Source organism: Mytilus edulis, chromosome 14 (assembly GCF_963676685.1).
Source record: "Mytilus edulis chromosome 14, xbMytEdul2.2, whole genome shotgun sequence".
Lineage (NCBI taxonomy): Eukaryota > Metazoa > Mollusca > Bivalvia > Mytilida > Mytilidae > Mytilus > Mytilus edulis.
This window is the reverse complement of record NC_092357.1, coordinates 3,135,250-3,159,170: the sequence shown is the minus strand read 5'-3', so window position 1 is coordinate 3,159,170 and position 23,921 is coordinate 3,135,250. Positions and strand designations below refer to the sequence as shown.

At 33.3% G+C, this 23,921-nt stretch overlaps 4 protein-coding genes across 4 annotated transcripts; all 4 read right to left on the bottom strand.

Annotated features, from left to right (window-relative positions):
* Window positions 1–427: 427 nt before the first annotated feature.
* LOC139503537 (uncharacterized) lies at window positions 428–5,550 on the bottom strand. Its single transcript, XM_071293336.1, has 3 exons — window positions 4,872–5,550; window positions 4,182–4,455; window positions 428–3,509 (listed from the first exon to the last, which is right to left on the bottom strand). Exons 1-3 carry the CDS (start codon window positions 5,252–5,254, stop codon window positions 2,763–2,765), a joined length of 1,404 nt encoding a protein of 467 aa, XP_071149437.1. The 5' UTR covers window positions 5,255–5,550; the 3' UTR covers window positions 428–2,762.
* A 239-nt stretch (window positions 5,551–5,789) lies between these two features.
* LOC139503539 (uncharacterized) lies at window positions 5,790–11,627 on the bottom strand. Its single transcript, XM_071293339.1, has 4 exons — window positions 11,038–11,627; window positions 9,978–10,049; window positions 8,910–8,996; window positions 5,790–6,428 (listed from the first exon to the last, which is right to left on the bottom strand). The coding sequence occupies exons 1-4, from the start codon at window positions 11,447–11,449 to the stop codon at window positions 6,073–6,075; spliced, it is 927 nt and encodes a 308-aa protein (XP_071149440.1). The 5' UTR covers window positions 11,450–11,627; the 3' UTR covers window positions 5,790–6,072.
* A 6,715-nt stretch (window positions 11,628–18,342) lies between these two features.
* LOC139503386 (uncharacterized) lies at window positions 18,343–20,916 on the bottom strand. The gene has a single exon (XM_071293160.1). It carries the CDS (start codon window positions 20,914–20,916, stop codon window positions 18,343–18,345), a length of 2,574 nt encoding a protein of 857 aa, XP_071149261.1.
* Window positions 20,917–21,049: 133 nt separating this feature from the next.
* On the bottom strand, window positions 21,050–22,912 carry LOC139503385 (uncharacterized). Its single transcript, XM_071293158.1, has one exon. It carries the CDS (start codon window positions 22,910–22,912, stop codon window positions 21,050–21,052), a length of 1,863 nt encoding a protein of 620 aa, XP_071149259.1.
* Window positions 22,913–23,921: the final 1,009 nt, after the last annotated feature.

The following is a 23,921-nucleotide window of genomic DNA, read 5'->3' as shown; positions in this document are numbered from 1 at the left end:
CATTATTGATATTCATGTCAAAACCATTCTCATGGTCATAGCAAAAATCGCAATCAAAGAAAATTTCGAACCAATCATACCAATATTTCAGACCTAATTTCTAATTCGGAAAAAAACAATTATCTGTTAACAAAGCTCTGTTCATTATCAGTCAATAAGTTAAATACAATTTTAGGGGATTTCAACACAATTTCATATAACAGTCCTAAGTATGAAATCGTTTAAATTATAATGGCATATTGTTATTCTAAACTGTTTCCCAAAATTGATCGCCCTGAATATCATAAAAATCATTCTATTAAAAAAAAGAATGCCATGTAAATTTTGATTTTGTAAATATTGCCGGTATTTTTAACGACCATTCTGTTAAAGAACAAATTCCTTGGAGTTTTAATAATTCTGAGCTCCCTCTTATTTGTTATATTTAAGAGCCTGTCCATGAGAAAACCATGCAAAATAGTCCGGTATCAATATTTGCCAATCTTTATGAAATCTTGTTTGTAGGTTAACCTTACCATAACTACTGTAAATAAATATAATGTTTTGATCTGATTTATATATCTTGGCCGTAGGGGGCGCCACCTGTAATTTGGAAATTTTCGGATGAAAACCAACAGAAAATACAGAAAATAAGCATTTTTTGAAACAATATTTAATGTATTTATAAACATATCATCAACAAAAGTGGCATCAATTATAAAACATAACACAAAGACCTTTTCATAGCCATATCTGCCATAAAAAAAAATTGAAGTTACCCAAGGGCAGATAACTCTGTAAATTTTGCAATTTTGCAAATTTCCTATTTTCTAAAAAACGCCAAAGTTCATAGGGTTGTATATACTAAGATAACACTTTTATTTATTTCTTTTTGCTTTTTTTACAATTATTCAAGTCTTAATTGCTACCATATAACAGGTTTTGCTTTGCATTTGAATATTAATAAAACAAAAATCCGATCCACTACCCCCCTTTTTTTTCAAACTTGAAAAATTGATAAAATTCAAGATTCAATAAAGTAAACAGTGACTTATTAAAAATGAACACTGGAAGTGGGGTTTTACTCAGATTATACAAGAGACTACATTAAATTAAATATTTCTTTTAAAATATCTCGGTGGGTATGGACAATTTAAAATCATGGTGTTATTGGTTGGCAACAAATTTGAGCAAAGGAAAAAAAAATGACACTTTTTGCAAAATAATAATTCTACCAGATATTAAAATTTGGTCTACATAAATATTAATAAAAAGCAGACTACATAGAAATAATAAACACACAGTATTTAGAAAATGAAGTTTGGTTGCTTTAAAATGATAGGGGAGGGGTTGGCTAAACACCATTTTTTGCCTGTTAAAACAAATTATTTTCTGTGAAAGTACTTTATCAAATATTGCTGAATTATAAATAGAACATGAAAAGGTTGATATGATAAGATTCTAAACCTTTTGTAATAATGTATTTACACATTTTAGAACAGTCCTATCAAAAAGGGAGATAATTTATTATAAGGAGGTTAAAAACAAAAAATACACAATTTTCGGAAATAAGGTAACCCCTTTTGTTTCAAAATATTTTGAAAAGAATTCATGAATAGTTAGTTTTTCCTTGCTTAAATTTATAGCAAAGTTGTTTTTATTAAAGCACAAAAAGCTGTATTCTATAAAAAAAAAAATTAACATTAATTAACAACTACATGTCTATCTGATATCACTCGCCCCTCTTCTACAGAAAGCATGAATTTGTTTAACATGAAAAACATAACTGACCCCAAAACATTATTATAAGTTTGTGTATGTCCCTTAATGTAGCAATAATTTCAACATCTGAACATATGAATAATATAGTGTTTGACATACAATAAAATAACAACTTGCATGTAATCAAATGAAGATTAGTGAACACAAAGAGATAAATCTGGTCCTCTATAATTCTAATTATCTCCCATGGTAATATTTACAACAGTCTTATATAGAACAATGTTAGACCACTAACACTTACTACCTACTTGCATGCTTTAGTTTGAGGATTGATTTTTTTTTTATCCAAACACAACATTTGTATGTACATTTACTTACTAAAGTCTATTAGACTGTTCTGAACACTTAAAAAAATGATTCTATAAATTTCATCATTACTGTTATGCTGTTTTTGTACCTAGTTACTTTCCTTTTATTTCACATAAAACTTTCAACATACTCATAGGTGTTCAATCAATTTAATTTGTCTTATTAAAGTATCATTTGTTTGATATTTCATCAGTAGAGGAAAGGAAAAATGGGCAAAACCCAAAAAATTAGCAAAAACTAGTATTTCAAGCTTTAAGTGTGACAATATCAATTGGAGAACAAACATACCAGGAGAGGTGTCCCATTATCAATTATGCTAATTACGTCTTCTATTTTCAAGTTATTCTATACAATTAAGGTGGTACCTAACACTACAGGGAGATAACTTTTTAAAATCAGTTAAACGTTTTACTCACATTGTGTTGTTAAGGTAATATTTAGCTTCTCAATGATTAAAATAAGTGTTTGTCAAACTGCAATATAACCAGTGTATTTTTTCTGATTAAACAGTTGGTTCAATTTTTTTGAAATTTTTATATCTTTGTCAAACTTTAAGGATCAAAGTAAATACTTTGTCAAAATTTTATCAAAATTAAACGAGTTAAATTGATTTCAGTTAAAGTGTTGGGTACCAACTTAAAATGGATAATTGTGAACAACAATATCTGCATAATAATACAGCAATATATAGTTTATGAAAAATCATTTTCAGATGCCAAAGCAACATTGATCATGTCAGCATGATACTCCAACGCATCTATTTCAGCTATGGCTTGTTGAAGATCTTCATCATTCTTGGTTTCTTTCTGAGTACCAGTATGAATTTCAGTAGACTGTGCATTCTTTCTCACAAAGTTCGAAAACAGACTTCTAATTTGTGATGGTGAAAGCCATTCTTCCTGCTTAAATACTTTGTTCCCATCATCATCCCTTTTAGTTTTTAATTCTTCAGATATATCATCAAAATTTGGTCGTTTGCCTGTTGCGTTAAAATATTGATGAATTGAAGAAATGTAGTCTTTGACTTTTGTTGAGAAACGTTTGACAGACTTAGAAGTTTTCAATGCCCAGCCTTCATTGTTAAAAACCAAAACAGTTGAAGGTGTTGTAGCTCGTACAAGCACTTTGTGTTCTCTCTCCACTGCAACACACTGTGAAGCCCAAGCTTTTTTAATAGAGTCAAACTGATTTTCTTTTTTATTATTGTACACATGATTACCAAGACATAGATGGTTTTCCAGATAACATAATTTTGTATACACTTTTGAGCAAGACATATCAGGACATGGATACAACTGGTGATTCGGTTCAGAAATTGACTGATCAGTTTCATGGCCATCATTCCTTGGTACTTCTTCAATAGTTTGCTCTTCAGGTCTTACAGAGAGGATTTTCAAGGAACCTGTGTTGTTAAGCAAGATTGGGAATGGCTCTTCAACCTACAAGAAGTGATATCCATATTACAAACATTACACATAATAAGCTAGCATTCTACTAACTTAATTTAAAATGCCAATAAAAAATTGACCAATAAGAAACCAAATGTAAATTAAGGTTCATATGACCTTGATTTTGTATCAATAACAGAATTGTTTGTGCAAAATGTCAATAAGCTACCATCCAGGTTATTGAAAAAAATTGGACCTACGGTAGAAACTAAGTCAAGCAAGTTGAAATGTATAAACATTAAAAGAGTTGGTATGATTGCCAAATAGACAATAATCAATTAAAGATTAAATGAAGTGGTTGTAAGCAATGATAGGCAACCAACTGCCTTCAACAATGAAAAAATCCAGACTGCATCATATAGCTGTTCTTAAAAGTCATTTATGCCATTTATATTAAGGGAGATACAAATACAAATTAGACAACAGGATATATATAAAAGTATAGAATATTTACACTTGACTTATAATATATTTATTTTCAATTTTTTAATGTATACTAAACCAGGTTCACTTTTGCAGCCTTTTCAATCTTAATTCAAATGTTTACTGTGAAAATGAACCTGTAAGCAGACAACAGATATCTAAAACTTTAGTGAAGTGTAAATTTTACATATGCAATATTCCATACAATTATACCTTAATCCTATTGTTATGTTTTTTTACCGTAAATCCAGTCAATGTTGCACTATCTTTAAACTGATTGGGTGGCAAAAAGCTTCCTGTACCAATCTTATAGGCCCGTCTGCATGTCACTCCATTTTCGTGAAATGTAATGTTATTCATTTGACTGATGTTGGGAATTTTGGACACCATTTTTCTCTCGTGTTGATTGTCCACAGATACCACTGATGCCAATACACCTTTAACTCCACCATTTGCATGAAGTGCTGCTCTCATGTCTTGTGGTGTAACTATATCGTGTCCTTCTCCAGAGTACCTGTAAAATAAAATGAAAGTACATAAGTATAATAAAGACATTAACCAACAACTAGCAAACTGGTTTAACCTAGCAATATACTGGGTCTGTCCCAAGTCAGAATCCTGTGATACAGTTTATTGCTATATATCCTATATGATTTTCGTTCATTGATTTGTACATGAATCAAGCTGTTAGTTGCTTAAATTGTTTTTTTTTTATTTTTTAATTTCATAGTCATTTATAATTAAAAATGTGGTAGGGATATACTCATTGTTGAAGGCTCTTGTTTTTCATTGGGTGATTTAGTGCTGCTTCATGTCATTGTCCGGTATTTATTTTTTTCTTATATTTTCTCCTTAAAAAAATATTTATATACGACTTGAAATCATAACTGTCTAAAGGGTATGAACATATTTGTTTAAAAAAAAAGTTACCTGATCATATGCATTTTGCAATGAGCAGTCTTGGCATCACAGATGTCTTTCCCACTTTGTGCCTCACTGAAGTTGTATTGGAGAACCTTGATGGATGAACATGAGTTCAGATGCTGAATAAAAGAAAGCAGTGGTGCGCAGTGATAACATCCTGCATTGTCACTCTTCAAGAAGACCTCTTTCACTGTAGTCCTGACTGACAGTTGGTTTAACAAGTCTGTTAGTATATGGGCAACTGAGAACCAACCCTGAGTTCCTAACTGCAGAATATGGACAAAGGTTTGAACATCAAATTTGTCTGTATGAGTTGCAGGTGATTCACCTAAAATCTGTGAAGTTGTTATTACAGAAGAAATGTGCCAACCAATGCCTTTTTTTCCCATAGAAATCAGCTTGTGTTTCTCTGTGTTTTATAGGTAGGAACTTCATTGCCCAGTCCATTACAATTAAACATTGATGAGATTTTAATTGTAATAGTACATCTCTACGTGCCTGTTCTTGGTGTACTGTTCTAATACAATGAGCTTTCCAAGTTGATAAATTTAAAGTGGATATCTGCAAGTCATGGGTTATCTCCTCTTGGATGTCAGCAGGAATCGCGTTTCTGACAGATGATACTGCATCCAACATAACTGTATCCAGTACCCCTGTTGTTGAGCAGTCATCACAGGATTGGTCATGGTCATTGTTTGTAATTAATTATAAGAAGAATATCAATTGCACGCATACCTTCAGAAGTGATATTGTCAAGTCCATGCATGTTTTTCTTTTGTGATGCTGCACAAGCCTTAACAATGTTAAACAGTGTGGATCTGCCTAGGCACTCATAACCCTCATCGTTGCAGTATTGGCTGTATGAACTCACAAGTCTAGATGCAATTACATTTCTTACAACCTTAGGTATAGTTATCTCTAATCCAGATGACAATTTTAAGGTCTTGGATCCATAACCAACAGCCTGATGGTAAGTGGGGCAAGAAATAAATTCAATGAAATGCATTACTCTTGGCATGCTCAATCTGGAACGGTAGACCTTTGGTGGATTTATTAATTGTCCTGGAAATGTTAGTGTTGCATGTCTTCGGGCAGCATCAATTTTAAAAACACTAAGTCCTGGTACCAGTTCCATTAATCTTTCCTTTGTATGCTTATTTGCAAATAGGGATAAAATTTGCATCTGACTTAATCTGTTGTTCTGCTGTTAATAGGATGCAATCAATGCCTCAGTCATTGTGTCAGGTTTGTCTTCTTTTAATGATATCCACTTCTTGCACACATCTGTCAAAAGATTATTTTCTTGACCTGGTGCAACATACTGTGCAATCAACTGGATAGCTTCTGTAATAATTTTGGTATAATATGAGGAGGAACTTTTTGAGAGGCTAATCCATGGCAACTGTAGCTGTGAACTTAGGGCTGGAAAATTTCTGGAAAGCATTTTCATTGCAGCATTGAAAATCTCTCTTGGAGCCATGTTTTCTTCTTCCCAATCAGAGGTTGTGGTCTGAGAAAATGTCTGAGTGGATTGTGATGATAGTGGAAAGTCACATTCTGAATCTAAAAAAAAAAATCAAATTATAATGGTTTTTTTAGAATTTTGGTACACTTTGATATCTAACAAAGTTTAATTTTGGACCCCAATTTGGACCAACTTGAAACTTGGGCCCATTATCAAAAATTTAAATGCATGTTGAAGGCCGTCCTTTAACCTATAATGGTTTACTTTTTGAATTGTTATTTGGATGGAGAGTTGTCTCATTGGCACTCACACCACATCTTCCTATATCTATAGTTTAAGCATATCAAAGAACCCCACATTTTCAATTTTTATTAAAATAAAACTACTAAAATTTTGGACCATTATGTGGACCAATTCAACAAAGAGCCAAAAATCAAAAATCTAAATACATGGTTCGATTTAGCATATCAAAGCATTCAAGAATAAAACCCCATTGAAATTGGTCAAGAAATAAGCAATTTATACTATGCATTATAAAAGAATTGTTTTCAACCAATTGGGGGGCAGCAACCCAACAACCGGCGGTCCAATTCATCTGACAATTTCAGGGCAGATAGATTTTAACCTGAAAAACAATTTAACTTCTTGTCAGATTTCCTCTAAATACTTTGGTTTCAAAGTAATAAGCCAAAATCTACATTTTACCCCTATGTTCTATTTTTAGCCATGGCTGCCATCTTGATTAGTTAGCTGGGTCACTGCACACATTTTTAAACTAGATACCCAAATGATGATTGTGGCTAAGTCTGGTTGAATTTTGCCCAGCAGTTTCAGAGGAGAAGATTTTTGTAAAAGATAACAAAAATTTATGAAAAATTGGTAAAAAAAGACTATAAAGGTCAATAACTCCTTAAGGGGTCAACTGACCATTTTGGTCAAGTTGACTTATATGTAGATCTTACTTTGCTGAACATTATTGCTGTTTACAGTTTATCTCTATCTATAATAGCATTCAATATAATAACCAAAAACGACAAAATTTCTTTAAAATTACCAATTCAGGGGCAGCAACCCATCAACTATTTCTATTTTTATCCATGGCCGCCATCTTGGTTGATTGGGCGGGTCACCAGACACATTTCTGAACTAGATACCCAAATGATGATTGTGGTCAAGTTTGATTAAATTTTGCCCAGTGGCAGTAGTTTCAGAGGAGAAGATTTTTGTAAAAGTTAACACAGGACGAAGACAGACACAGGACTACGAAGGACGATGGACGCCAAGTGATGAGAAAAGCTCACTTGGCCCTTTGGGCCAGGTGAGCTAAAAATGATTATTTGGACACCTTTTTAGCCCTTTAATTTCTAAACGGTTAGAACTATATGAAATCCCCAAAATCAATCCCAACCTTACTCTTTTAGTTTCAAACTTTGTGTTTAAATTTTATAGAAATCCATTCACTAAAACTAAGGTTATTGTCCAGAAATTAAGTGTCTTCAGACTTCTCTGACGACAGCAAATGTGATACCATTATACGATTTAAAATTTCGTTAACTGTGCATTTGCATTCAGGAATCGCAAATCAAATTTATTCGTTCATAGTGTGTTAATTTATGGTTTTTGATTGAGTTAAGCCTTCCAATTGATATTTTATCGTTTGGTTTGCTTTGTTGTAATGTTATGCTATTGTTTCAGAAAAGGGCGAAGGTTTGGTATCATTCAAACGTTTAATCCCGCTGCATATGTTTGCACCTCTCCTAAGTCAGGAATCTGTCTACAGTAGTTGTTGTTTGTTTATGTAATTTATACGTGGATCTCGTTTCTCATCTTTTTATATAGATTTGACTGTTGGATTTAGTGTTTGAATGGTTTTACACTAGTAAATTTGAGAACCTTTATAGCTTTTTGTTTGGTATGTCAGCCAAGGCTCTGTGTTGAAGGCTGTACATTGACCTATAATGGTATACTTTTATAAATTGTTATTTGGATGGAGAGTTGTCTCATTGGCACTTACACCAAATCTTCCTAACTCTATATAAATTAGAAAGATCATATAATAGGGAACAGACAGAATACGGACAACAGAAGCATAGACTGAAAAACATAATGAATATAGGTGGGTAAAAAAAAAATTAATGATGCAAACACTTGTTATATGCCATAAACATTAGAGATCTGATCGTTTTGATAAACTTATTGATGGGATATAGAGATAGAGGATGTTTTTTTTTATAACTGAACTGTAGAAAGCACATGTATATTCTGATCTGAGAGAAGGAAATCATAGATTTATTTTTTGAAGGATTCTTGCCCTAAAATGAGAGTTTCAATGTTACACCCCCCCCCCCCCCCCCCTCCCACACACACACCCCAATTGCACATTGTCCCAGGTCAACAACTATAAAATATTGTTTTTCTTTTATAATATGTTATAAATTGATATTTAAGCAAAATAAAGTTTGAGTTCTTGCAATTATAACCCTGTTGCCTTTTTTTGTAATAACAAAAACAGTGCAATAATTTCTGAATTGACAGATATTTACTTATTTATAAAAAGGAATAGTACTGTAAACACTTACTGGTGAAAGCTAAATTATCAGATTCTTCTGCATTTGAAATTCCTGTTTCTGTTGTGAATAGTCTTTCTGAACTGTCGTTAAATTTTCCTAAAACATTATGAAATAATGAAAACAAAAAATATAAATTGAAAACTTATTGCTATTATTGTTATTTTTGTAAAGAGTTATGCCCAAGCCAAGTGCTAGGGACTCTTTGGGATGAACAGCAGCGGAAAAGCACTATTTCTTTGCTTTTTGTGTGTTTTTTGGCTGTGCATGAACTAATTTTGTGTCAGTGATGGATACATGTACCCCATATCCTTTGTTTTAATATAAATGTAACCAGGCATTATACTTAGAAATCAACACCAAAAAATACCACAAACATACTTCTCAACAGGCAATAAATGCAATGTCAATGATTTGCCTCCGGAAACCCCCAAAAATAATTCGGACAAAAATAAGTCTAAACAAGAGGTGCACAATGACATTAAAATAAAATTTCATAAATTCAATCAGCCTGTTCAGGAACTGCATAGTCAGAAAAAAATGACAAACCTATTAAACAGACAGTTCATTTATACAAATTGTGTTCAATTTGGAAATTAGTATGGTGTTCATTATCACTGAACTAGTATACATTTGTTTAGAGGCCAGCTGAAGGACGCCTCCAGGTGCAGGAATTTCTCGTTACATTGAAGACCTGTTGGTGACCTTCTGCTGTTGTTTTTTTATTTGGTCGGGTTGTTGTCTCTTTGACACATTCCCCATTTCCATTCTCAATTTTAGTTCATTTATAAATATGTTTTGACGTTTAGTATGATGTCAATTTTCAGTAACTAGTACACAACTTATGAGGACCACCTCCAAGTTCGGGATTTTCTCGATGTGTGGAAGACCCATTGGTGACCTTTGGCTGTTGATTGCTCTTTGGTCGGGTTATTGTCTCATTGACATATTCCCCATTTCTATACCAAATTTAAACCCTATCTCTTTATATATTCCTGAATATGTACCTTGCCCACTTCAAGAAGTAAGGAGTACACTTAGGCACATTTATTTTTACTTCATCTACAAGCATGTAAATACCAATATCAGTTATCAAAGCCTGCTTGCTGTCTTGAGATACAGGATACTTTCTGATGCAAGAGTAACATATTCCTAAAAGAAAGAGAAATAATTTAAAATGATGCTTGTATATATGTATATTATAAATATTACACATAGTACCCAAAGATAAGTAGGAAGTGCAGACAAAGAATTCTAATAAAAACTGTAGTAATTCTAAAACAGATGTCCTCCACTTAGTACATGTACATGTAGTAACTCTAATAATAATTGTAGGCTTGGAAGACAAAATACAAACTTTGTCTCAAGTCATTTTTCAGTTAAAACAATTCATACCATAACATCATGTCATGCATGTACAGTGACTAAAAAATCATTCATTATATTATTATTTTATATAGGGACCTTAAGCTTGCACATGTAGATCATGTACAAAGGAAAATTGATAATTAAAATGTGTATTTACATTTTTCTAGTTAGACTCATATTTCATGTATTTGGAAATTCAATATATCTTTAAAGTGCCCTGTGGAATGGTGGAAGTCAAATCATGCTAAATGTGTAACATTTGGTAAACTTCTTTGTGATTGTTGACTAAATTTTGACAGGAAAATTTTGATTCATTTGGCAGATTTTGTTATCAATATTATTTGATGGCTTAGTTCATCACAGTTGTTGTGAGTCAGTTTTCAAATGATTCTGCTCTAACCAGCGCTCGGGCTATATAACACCTGCAGTGAGGTGATAGACTAATAGTTTCTGTTGATCTGTGTTAGTGTTAACATGTACATTTATACCAATCTGTGTTGACATATATGACATATGCATAGTAATTATAGCCACCCCCCCCCCCCAAAAAAAAACAAAAAACACCACCACCACCAACAAATTGTCTCAGAATATCTCCCAAATATTTTTTTACGCATGACATTGATGTTTTGTAAGAATTTTATTTCATCGAGTATTTCATATGAAGTGCATTTACATTGTACATGTATAACCCCCTCCCCCTCCCCCTTTTCCATACAAAGTTTTATCTAAAGAAATTTTATCACTTTTAAATCATACTAGAAATTTGTACCTGAACCAACTGGCAGAGTTATTCTCTTTGTCATCCATAGCTCTTTGCATACTGATGCTGGTATGCCTCTGTTTGGTTTTGCAACACTCTGTTCTGGATGTGTAGGTGACTGGCACTTTCTCGTTTGACGCCTCCAATATATTCCAAAATCATCCCTGTGTTTCGGGCATATGTAAATGTCACATGAAGAACAGTCTATTGAAAATATCCCACTTCTGTACAGTATTAAAAGCCCTTCTGGTAGTTCATAGTCCGTGGAGTTACACCCAAGACTACGTAAATGGGTACTTGTGGGTTTGTCACATTTGGTTATAGGAATACACAGGACATTTGAAGCATAATGCAATGATTGACCACATTCAGATTTATAAGCAAATGTACATTTCATTTCATTCTTTTTCTCATACTGCATAGTTATGCATTAATTACATAACTACAGATTGTCCATGAAATAATACAGCAGAAGATGTGGTTCCATTTTGTCTCCAATGTAAACATTAAAGAGTACAATCAGGGGAGGTAAATCAATCTTTTACTGGGGCACCATGAAGGTTTATTCCTATTTTTTGTACAGACAGAAATTAAAGAATAAGTTTGAAATTAAAATTAAATCAAATATATCTACCAAATAAATATTTGAAATTAGAACTGTTATTTCCTGATACAAATGTATAAACTGTAGTGTATGAATATTGGATTAAGATAGGAAAAATATTTTGATAATTAAATTTATCTTAAACCCTTGAATTTCTCAATTTTGACTTTAAAAAATTAATATTGAGTTTTAAATTTTTCCCTTCAATTATTTTCTATATACCAGTAACTTTAAGATAAAATTGAGGAGTTTGTTGACAAGTAAATAGTATATTCTGCCTGAAATTCTTCTTTTTTTCGTTAAAATTTTTGATTTTTTGACATGCTCAAAATGTCATTAAAACTTATTTGCAAAGCAAATGCTTACATATTCTGAAGATATCAACCTTATGAAACATAAAAAGCACAACAGAAACAAAATTCAAGTGTTATCTTGCAAATTGTTAACTTCTAAAAACAGTAAGCAGCATCAACCTCTCTGTACCAATTATTTTCCAAAAGTTGGCATGATGCCAATTCATAACATTTGACGGTAAAAAAACATTTTTATGCAGTTGAAAACATGTTTAACTTGCATTCTGTCAAAGAAAATTACTACATTTGCTATAAAAATGACAAAAAAAAACTTTTACAAAGATGGCCATTTTTTCATAAGAAAATGCTTGTGCCAATGCGTGAATGTGTTCTAAAAATAGAATTGCTTATTTCTAAAAATAGAATCAAATATTTGCACTTTTGATGGTTTTCACAGAGTCCCTACATGGTAGCCTTCCAGATACATGTCACATAACATTATATTTCGAAACTAGCTTCCGGACGATTTTTGGCATATTGCATGGTTTTCTCATGGACAAGCTCTTAAATGAAATCTACCCGGAAATTTGTGTTTAACTATAGCCTATTGTGTAAAGTTGTTAATATCAGTGCATTTACACCTACTTCGTGTAATTGCAGTAATTCCAAATACATTTATGAACCCTTTCCTCATGTTATAACAGATCTTCACATCATTCAAGACCAAGAGTTAAAATCATTCCTCATTAAAGGACGAAAATATCGTCCCCGTCAATTATTAATTGGAATGAGTGTCGTAATATCATCCACGACTCACTCCTTACTTACTGTTTGAAATGGATACAACGTTGAAATAGCTTGATAAAACATCTTTGAACTCTTTTTTTTTAATTCAGTAATGAACATAGTTGATATGCGTATTCAACATTTTAAAAAACATTTTACTTTTAACAACCACGATAAACCTATATCTCGTATCAAACACCAACTAAAAGAACTAGACAAGGAATTAGTTTGTGTCACGACCGATACAGCTGCTATTGATTTTATTATTGTTGAACGTAAATTGTACATTGATGTTCTGAAAAAAGAAATCACCAATTCACCAACATTCCAACTGACTCCATTTTCAGAAAACGACATCTGTAAACTTTTAGCTACCTCTTTGCAAGCAGAACCAAATACAATAAAAGTCTTAACTATCTATTAGCTTCGGAAGATACACAAAACACCTTACAAATATAGTGTTATTTCGTCTGCAAGCCATTGTTCCACTAATAAATTGTCTATTCCTCTAACCAGTACACTTCATACAAAAACCTGATAATAAATTGTTCAAATAAGGCATTTGAAAATAGTGCAATTTATTATTTTTGGAGTGTCAAAAACTCGTTGGAAGTACTTGATAAATTGCATGCTTATATTGGTGATTTTGAATTTCCTCAAAATTTTGATTTTTCTACTACACTATATACCACATTGCCTCACATTCTCATTAAGAAAAAAATTCACACACCTAATTAAATAGGCATTTAAAAAGTCAGAATGTCAATATATATGTTCAAACCCTTTTAGGTCAGTTTTTAGTACCAATAAACAATAGGGCTATGTCAATTGGATATGCTTTAATACTATATTTCCCCTTAAATTTTACTAGATAACAATTTTGTTCGCTTTGGAGATTCCCTAGATCGTCAGATTATCGGAACTATAATGGTGGGGACTTACTGTGCACCACTCATTGCGGACCCATTTTTGTATTGCCATGAGTAACAATGTAAGACAACAATCAGCAAAGACACATCATAACAACATTTGATACAAAAAAAATAATAATACTTTTAGATATTTGGATAATATATTGGCTCTCAATAATGACGACTTTAGTATGTATATTAAATACATTTATCCTGCTGAATTCCTTTAGATAAAGATAATACTAACAATGATCACTGCCCTTTCCTCGAACTTGATATCTATATCATTAACAGAAAGCTTAATACTAAATTTATAATAAAAGAGATAACTTTTCATTTCCTATCGTTAATTATCCATGTTTAGATGGTGACGTATCCTTGTCACCGTCTTACCTTGATTATATAACTCAACTAGTACGATTTGTTTGTGTATGTAACAACGTTTTAGATTTTAACGAGAGAGACTTGTGTATTACTGCAAAATTATTACACCACGGTTTTCGATATCACAAACTTGTCAAAACATTTACTAACTATTATCATCGATTCAAGGACATCTTTCTTAAATATAGACCAACATGCAGACTTCTTATACGGTCAGGTATTTCACATCCGATCTTTTATGGTAATATTCTTTATACAGCACAAAAATTTCAATTTGCACATCAAAGGCGAACGAAACCTTTAAATATATTTATTACGAATGGATATAGTTAAGATACTGTAGTCAGGTCATTAAAGATTGCATATTTTGGCTTTAATATTGATTCTCTTATAGGGTCTACACTTATATGGCATGACACTGGTTATGTTCTTCTAATATATGTTATGATGGTATGATACTAAACCCCTAACTGGAAGGAATGTGCCTGATATTCATATGATGAAGACATGATATGTCAATCAATCAATTTGATTGAGGTCTGGAGCTGTCATGTCAGTTAACTGCTAGTAGTCTGTTGCTATTTATGTATTATTGTCATTTTGTTTATTTTCTTTTGTTACATTTTCTGACATCAGACTCGGACTTCTCGTTAACTGAATGTTAATTTGCGAATTGATATGCATTCACTTTTCTACATTGGCTAGATATATAGGGAGAGGGTTGAGATATCATAAACATGTCTAAGCCCGCCGCATTTTTGCACCTGTCCAAAGTCAGGAGCCTCTAGCCTTTGTTACTCTTGTATTATTTTTAATTTGAGTTTCTTGTTTATCAGTTGGAGTCTAGTAGCGGGAAGGGGGTAAAACATCTAAACAATTTTCATATAAGGAGTCCAAATGCCCGCCACAAGAGAGGGCTACATACATGCTTCATTGATTCCATTTATCAACCTAATGTTTGAAATGAAAGAAGGAGGTAAGTCCCCTGGATCTGACCACGGTAGCACTATCTTAACATTTGTAATAGGCATTTTATAATTGAAATTTGGAAAATATCGATTATCTTGATGGATTTGTAGCAGCAAATTGAAAAAAAAAATTGACAATATAATAACGTTACACAGGGTAACGTTAAAAGTTGAAAAGAATTATATACATGTACATAATTATATTTTGATTTTTTTCCTGAACGGTTATTACAGAAAGATGTTCCTCGAAATAAGTATATTTTGTCTTTCTTTTAACAAAAAAACAGAACTCATGTTTATAGCATATTAAACATGTGACATTATGTCCGTGACTTTTTGTCTGTGACTTTTTGTCTGTGACCTACCGCTCTGACAGTTATCATGACCATAAACATGACTATATACCTATTTATATGTAAAAAGCTTTCAAATTTTAAGAATATTTAGAGTGAACCAAACATGTAATATACTGTACATGACATGTATATTGACGACTTCAAGTCTAAACCTCCTAGTTGCACTTGTGCTAGTTCCCAATTCACATATAATCCTACTGGCCACGTTATTACCGGTGACCTCAACATTGTTAATAACACTTCTCTACGAAATGTATTATCTAAAGGTCCGAAATATCGTGAGCCTAAATCCATCAATTGGAAATACGACTTTAAATTTTCGATGGATTCAGTTGAGGATTATGTCAGGCAATGGGCTAAGCGCGAGTATGAAACCGTAGACACTCTTTCCGAATGGATTAAGGCAGTGAGGTCGTTGATACAAATTAGAATTAAGAAAACGAATGAGTCTATCAATCCCCATGCTACTTCAATCTTTAAAGACTCAAATGTCGCAAAACACCTATCCTACCTCCATGACAAATATGTTGTTGTCCCCGCAGGTAAAGCCCCAAACAACATCGTTTTTTGTATGTAAAACTCATTACATTAACTGCTTGATAAACGAATTAGGTATTGCCAATTTACTTGGAAACTCTACATATACCCTCACAACACTTACCAAAGAAGAAATCCTGGATAATCTTAGGTCTGTTCTATGTTCCTTTGGAATTTCAACCAAAGATGAAGAACTGGATCTTCCATCACTGTATTGACTACCTACACTACATAAGTGACCTTACAAACAACGGTATATTGCTGGGTCTTCCAAGTGCTCCACGAAACCTCTTTCTAAATCATTAACATCTATTCTATCGGCAATCAAAGACGGGCTTTAAAGTTATTGTGAAACTGTCTATTGTAGAGGTGGCGTGAATCAGATGTGGATACTTGAAAATTCCAAAGATCTTTTAGAGTACATACAATCTAACACTCTTTCATCTTGTAACAGAATTAAAACATTTGACTTCTACTCTTTACACACGTATTCCACATTCCAAACTAAAAGACAACTTGAAAGAGTTGGCGTTGCTTTGCTTCATAAAAAAAATGGCCAACGTAGATACAAGTATCTTGTCTTAGGGAGGGATAAATCTTACTTTGTAAAGGATCACTCTGATTCTGATTTAAACAAAAAATTCTCTGACATTGATATTATCAAGATGCTTGATTTATTGATTGACAATATATGTGTTACGTTCGGAGGACATGTCTTTCAACAGACTGTCGTCATTCCAATAGGAACAAACTGTGCCCCTCTACTTGCCGACTTGTTTCTTTCTTATTATGAGGCTGACTTCATGCAGAAACTTATTGAGAAGAAAGACAAGAAATTAGCAATATCCTTTAACTCTACTTTCCGCTATAAAGATGATGTTCTTTCACTAAATAATTCAAAATTTGGTGTCTATGTGGAACACATCTATCCCTTCGAACTAGAGATAAAGGATACTACAGATACAGTTAAGTCGGTCTCATATCTTGACTTACATCTAGAAATTGACAATGAGGGTCAGTTGAAAACAAAACTTTACGACAAAAGAGATGATTTCAGCTTTCCAGTTATGAACTTTCCATTTATATGTAGCAACATTCCAGCAGCACCTGCATACGGCGTATATATATCCCAATTGATACGATATTCACGTGTTTGCATTTCTATCATGATTTTTATGATAGAGGATTGCTGCTTACAAGGAAGCTATTAAACCACGAGTTCTAAATGGTGAAGTTGAAATCATCCCTTCATAAATTTTAAGGACGCCATCACGAGTTGGTTGACCGTTATGAAATAACCGTTTCACAAATGATATCGGATATGTTCCTTACGTCGTAACTACAATCCCCTCCCCCTTCATGACGTTGATCGGCTTACCCTTCTGGAGCAACTGAGATCACCCCTAGTTGGTGGTGGGGTTCGTGTTGTTTCGTCCCTTTTTTATCTTTTAACAAACAATGTTGAGATTTTACCTTAAACAGGACTCAATGCTTTTTTAACATATTATACAAGTATATAAAATGTATATAAATCATCCCACAGGCTAGCCCCTTTAAACAATAAATCAGCTTTAAATAGATAAAACCAATAATGTACAATTGAAGATCAACAACATGCACTGCTATCAAATGTAAACGGAGGCGCATTGTATGTATTGTTTACATGTATATGTTATGTACTATTGTTTGTCTGTTTGTCTTTTTCTATTTTATCCTTCGTGTTATCGGTTGCTTTTCAATGTATGCATTTGAATGTCCATCTGGTATATATCATCTCAATGTAATAAACAATAAGATAACTTAACACCATTTAAATTATTACCCTCTGAAAGATACAAGAACATATGGTCTGGTAATGACAATACTGTCAATCTAAGTCACGATTGGTAAAAGTTGTGGCGAAATCAGACTTACACGGAATCCTTTAATATCTTTAATCCAATAACTAACAGTTATTTACAGTATGTACAGTTCATAAATACCACATTGGAATAATCCGTCTTTTTCTTTCTAATTCAACTGATAATACTTCTATACTTCTGTTACTACTATTTTTACAATCATTATGATCATTATCCATAAAAACCCTTAACTTATATACTAAAATCATAAGAACATTCTAAATCTAGAACACACTATAATTAACTAGAGAAATTGGAAATAATCTATTTTTAGTAACAGGGTAAATTCCGGAATTTGCCAACACTTTCTTGAACATAAATATACACAAGTACTTTCACTATCCATTTAGAATATTCTAGTATGATTCATTTACTATAATTAAAATAACAATGTCATTTTATATACACAATGTCAAAATAAAAGTCCAATGTCTTTATAATTGCGTACTTTCGCAACACTCCAGAGGCCAAAGAAAGTCTATCATGATTCCAACTGTTCTTGTATCTTCTTCATTGCTGTTCGGGCTGCTTGTCTTTGTGTTCTCTCTCGTGTAGTACTAGTGTTGTCATTTATTCACTCAGTATCCTTTTCCGTATCTGAGTTTTTTAAGCCCTCATCTAACTCTTCACATTCTATAGGATAAAGCATATTCAGAGCTCTGTTTAATGTCTTTTTATTAGGTAGCATAACTTTTCCAGATCTTATTTGACCATCTCGACTGACTACTAATTGACATATACGGCCAATTTTCCAACTTCCTCGTGGAAGGTTTTCCTTAATTAACACTATGCCACCAACCTTAGCTGGAGTTTTGCTCTGAATTCGCCCACTCCTTAGTTTGTTGGCAGTTCTTTCACGTAGACTAAGAAGATACTCATCATTCCATGTTTTCCAAAACATATTTAGATGTTTCTGTCCTTTCTTCCATGTCAATAGCAATTTTTTAGCACTACTGATTTGCTGTAAATATTCTGGATCTGTAGAATCTTCTTCGTTATGACCTGGAAATCCTGTTTTAGCGTTCAGAGTTAGAAAGTGTGCTGGTGTAAGAATAATATTGGATTTTATGTCATCTCCAATATAAACAAGTGGTCTAGAATTCACCACTGCTTCAGATTCAGCTAAGAGAATTCTGAATTGTTCATTTGTTAGACATAACTTTCCAATTGTTTTCCGTAAACATCGTTTCACAATACCAATTAATCTTTCATAAAATCCACCCATCCAAGGTGCTAACTCAACAATGAATTGCCACTGAATTCCTTCATTTGCCATGTATGTTTGCACATCTGAATCGACTGTTACACCATTCCATGCTTCTTCTAAGGTTTTGCTAGCTAACTTGAACTGGGATCCGTTATCTGAAATTATTTGTTTTGGGTTACCCCAGCGAGCAATGAACCTTCGAAAGCCTAGTAAGAATTCCTCTGCTGACATGTCTTGCATTAATTCCATATGTATGGCTCGAACCACTAGACATGTATATAAGCAAACCCATACTTTTTTGCTTCCAGTGTCTGATTTCACAAAAATTGGTCCAAAATAGTCTACTCCTGTATATATAAATGGAGCTGACTCGTTTACTCGTTTCTTTGGTAGTGGAGGCATTAATGGCATTTTATATGGTCCGCCTTCACACCGTTTGCAGATTGTACATTTTCTCAAAACTCTTTTTACTTCTGAACGTCCTTGTGGAATCCAGTACGTTTGACGCATCGCTGATAAAGTTTGTGGGACACCAACATGAAAGTTTTTTCTGTGCATGCTTTTAATTAACAGTTCAGTAACTTTGTTTTTCTTTGGAAGTAATATTGGTGTTTTTGCCCCTTCTGACAGTTGAGCAGCTCCTAATCTACCAACACACCTGATCACATTTTCCTGGTCTAAAATGAGCCCTAACTGACTTACTAAGTTGTGTCGTTTTTTTTCTTTAATTGCTAACATCACTTCACCAAAACATTGTTTTTGAACAGATTTTATCCACAATAACTTTGTGTGTTCTAGTTCTGCAGCTGTTAGAGGACCAGATATCGTCTCTTTATTTAACCGTTTAACAAATCTCAATACCCAAGCTGATACTCTGATCAAGCGGATAAACGAGGAAAATCTGCTACAATCAATGTCTAACAGATACCCAGCACTAGATTTCGAATTTCCAACACTGTTTGTTTCTCCGTCAGGGCCCTCTCCAGCAAGCAATTTTGCTTCATGTAATACTTTAGATACCTTGTATTCTGATTCAATCGAATTTTGATTGTCAACACTTATATTGTGAGGATCCCAACTAAGCCACTCAGTTCTGTGTTTAGTTAACCAAGAGGGAACATGCCCCCATTGGCTGTTTTCTTTTAACAGTGATACTGTTGTGCCTCTGCTTGCAATATCAGCTGGATTTTCCTTCGTATAGACGTACTGAAATTGAATGTCTTGTTGCTGCCTAATCTCCTTTATTCTATTATCAACAAATGTTGCTAGAGGTTTTTTCGATCCTATCCAGTGAGAATCTGTCCACAAAATCGTCTCACAGATAGGAAGTTTTAATTGCTTATTAATAAAGTCAATGCAACGGACACCAATGACAACTGCTAATAACTCAAGTCGTGGTAAAGTTATTTTCTTATTTGGTACCAAGCGTGTCTTGGAAAACAGTAAATCAATTTTACATAAGTTGTCTTCCCTGAGTTGATGTAGATAAACAATAGAAGCATAGGCTTTGGTTGAAGCATCGCAAAAGCATAGGAATCTGAACGTAACTGTACCTGGTAGCCCAATAGCTCTAGGAATATGATATTCCTGAATTTCATCTAAATCAAAAGAGATTTGTTTCCATTGCTGAATATCGTCCTCTGTCAGTTGTTCATTCCATTCCATTTTATTGTTCCACAACATTTGGAGGAAAAGCTTGGTTCTTAAAGTCACAGGTGTAAAAAATCCCAGTGGATCAAAAACAGAAGCCACTATCTGTAATACTTCTCGTTTGGTGACTGGAGACATGTTATCATTTCTTGCACTGTTCACTGTTAATGTATCATCTTTTATTGTCCACGTTAATCTAAGAACCTTTAATTTTTCTCTATTCACTTGGTCTTCCTTGGGAATGCATTTTAAAAATTGCTGTGAATTTGATGCCCATTCTCTTAAGTTCATTGATGCATCACTGAATATTTGTTTTGCCTCTTTATATAATGTAACTGCATTCTCTGTCGAATCTACTCCAGTAATAACATTATCCACATAAATGTTTTCTCTAATATTTGCTGCTGTTGCATTTTTGTATGCGTCAAGGTGATAGTTCAAAGTTGCTGCAAGAAGGAAAGGACTTGATATAACTCTCATCAAGTTGCATCTCTGTCATTTTTTTTTGTAGTTCAATTTGGAGAAATGACTTTTCAATATCAGCAACTACTGCAATTTTGTTCATTCGAAAACGCAACAAGAGTCCACATAAATCTTCTAACATTACAGGTCCTCTCTGCAGGCAATCATTCAAATTTTTATTCTCTTGTTTTGATTTGGCAGACGCATCATAAACTATCCTTACTTTAGTTGTAGGTTTGGTTGGGTCAACTACAGCATGATGTGGTATGTAATGCTTGATTCCGGTATCCTTACTACATTGATTTGACACCTTTTCTATGATGCCCTTTTTGCACTGGTCTTGAATAATCTCATCATAATTGTTTAATAGGTCAGGATTGTTCTTCATTTTCTGAAAAAGTGACTTTAGTCTTCCGTATGCAAGTTCTCTTTTTTCAGGAAGTTCCGGTAATTTTTTTTTCCATGGCCAGGCTACTTGATATCTTCCATTTTCCATTTTGGGTGAGGTGACAAAGTTACTCAAAGTATTTTCGTCGTCTGATGTATATGGAGAATCTCGTATTCCAATATTTTCCAATTTCCAGAAATCTTCAATGGAAGGCTTGATTTGTAGACATGTGTCAATTGTAGAGTGGAGACAGCATTCTGTTATAGATGATAAGCCATTTACTGTCATGGTCATTTTGTTCTCTCCTTCTTCATCACTTAATTGTGACCTTCCTGTAAGGATCCATCCTAACTTAGAGACAAGTAGATAAAGCCCTTGTTGAATTTCTATTTTCTGTGGCAATATGATATCCAAATAATAATCATTTCCGATAAGAATCTCTATTGTTGAACTTTCTAAGCAACTGGGCAGTGTGTCAGCAAGTTGCAGATTGTTACATAAATATTTCACATTTTCACATACATCCATTTGTAAAGGTCTTCTTAGTATTGATCCTGTTATATTAGGAACAACATTAGCATCAATAAGCATACAAACTCCATCTTTTAGTCTGATCTTTAATGACACCTTTTGTGTTCTTAATGTTTTTGGCTTATCTGCACCAAATGTTACAAGAGTTATCTCCTCTGTAGCTTTCTTCTTTAAGTTTAATCTCTTGGCCAAGTTTTCTGTTATATATGTTCGCTGAGATCCGGAGTCTATTAATAGTCTTACTACTTCTGTTTCATTAACTTCTGTATTTGACACAGTTGTTTGAGCTGTCTTCAACAAAACTATATCTCCGGAGGACAACAAGCTATTCTCTGGTACGTTCTCTTCACTTGAAGCTATTTCACACATTTCATCAGCTAGATGTGAAACTTCTTTCTGTTGAGAGGGAATTTTCTTTGGGCATAGACTTCTATGGTGACCCTTTTTCTGTTTGCAATGATAGCATGCTTTTTCAGATTTACAGTCTCTACTAACATGTCCTGGTTTCAAGCATGTATAACAACTACCCTTGATTTTCTGCTTCCTGTCTTCAATTGTACTAAACTTTCTGCACTCATCACTCCAATGGTGTCCATCACAATATCGGCAAACCATTGAATTTCCACTGCCTGAGTTTTTTCCAAATGGCTTTATTGTCATCAGAGCTTCTGCAGATAAGTGTTTTCTTGGTTGAAAATTACTGTTGTTCGACTGGATTTTAGACTGCTGTTTTTCTTCAGAACTGGGACCAGTATGTGTTTCCTTAGACTGACTTTCTGCAGCTTCCCTAGCAGTTATGTAAGTATTGAAAAACTGTCTTAACTTCCCTACTGTCCATCTTTCATTGTTACCTTTCTGTATTTCAAGTTGAATAAGGACTTCCTTTGGTATCTTAGATGTTATCATCGAGATGAATACATCTAGGGTTACATCTTGATGCATTGCGTCCAAACTACGTAAGTGTCGTTCCAAGTCATCATAAAGTCTACGTAAATGTGTAGTTTGATTTGAAGGTTTTTTAAATCTGGATAATGCTTGTTGACAACAGATTGAACATTTCCAAATCTTTCCTTTAGTATTGAAATTGCTACATCGTTATTTTCATGGGAGAGCGTTAAGCCAGATATAGCAGAATTAGCTGTTCCAAAAAGTTTGCTTTTCAAGTAATTTAATTTCTCTATGTTTGTCAAGCTTTGATTTGTGTGCACTGCTGCTTCAAATGAATCCCAAAATTCTGTCCATTTTAACTTATCTCCATTGTACGAAACTAGGTCTAATTTAGGAAGTTTAACTGCACTTACTGTTAAAGGTTGACTTTTCCTCTGTAATTCTTGGAGTTGTAACTGTTGAAACTGTAATATCTGTTCTTGCATTTGTGTCTGTAGTTGTAATAAATGCTCCACCTTGTGGTCCGTGGCCGATTCTGTTTTCTTAGTATCTGTAATTTTATCCTGAATTTCTTCCTCGAATATTTTTAATTCGTCTAAGCGCTGTGTTACACCGTCAAGCAATTCAAAATATATTTCACTTGCCTTTGTAAATTTTACAATTTCACCTTCTTTATCTTCTTTTTCCTCTAATATAAGTGACCTTTCTTTCATACTATCTTCAAGTTTTGCTGCAAAATCCTTTAATCGTCTCTCTGCTGATAAAACTTGCCTTAATTGTGCTGTCAGACTTTTATCTTGAATCCCTTGTGCTATTATATCTCCACTTTTATCTAATTCTTTAGCTAACAAGTTATTGTACCTTGTACAGAGTCCTTTCAAATATGAGACTGCCATCTTTTCTGTGGTTACTTCTTTTCCGTGTTCTTTATATATTTCTTTTTCTGTAACTCCCGGGTTCCGGCACCATACAATGTCAAATTAAAAGTCCAATGTCTTTATAATTGCGTACTTTCGCAACAAAAGTA

Bases quoted from the DNA above. Each gene is read 5' to 3' on its own strand.
- LOC139503537 (XM_071293336.1), bottom strand. From the start codon at position 5,254: ATGGGAAAAAAAGGCATTGGTTGGCACATTTCTTCTGTAATAACAACT. The intron at 4,456-4,871 runs GTAACTTTTTTT...TTTATTTTACAG, and splicing joins TGCAAAATGCATATGATCAG to GTACTCTGGAGAAGGACACG. The intron at 3,510-4,181 runs GTAAAAAAACAT...CACTTCTTGTAG, and splicing joins CAACATTGACTGGATTTACG to GTTGAAGAGCCATTCCCAAT.
- LOC139503539 (XM_071293339.1), bottom strand. From the start codon at position 11,449: ATGCAGTATGAGAAAAAGAATGAAATGAAATGTACATTTGCTTATAAA. The intron at 8,997-9,977 runs GTATTTACATGC...ATAATGTTTTAG, and splicing joins GGCTTTGATAACTGATATTG to GAAAATTTAACGACAGTTCA. The intron at 6,429-8,909 runs GTAAGTGTTTAC...TTTTTTTTTTAG, and splicing joins TGATAATTTAGCTTTCACCA to ATTCAGAATGTGACTTTCCA.
- LOC139503386 (XM_071293160.1), bottom strand. From the start codon at position 20,916: ATGAACTTAAGAGAATGGGCATCAAATTCACAGCAATTTTTAAAATGC.
- LOC139503385 (XM_071293158.1), bottom strand. From the start codon at position 22,912: ATGATAACATCTAAGATACCAAAGGAAGTCCTTATTCAACTTGAAATA.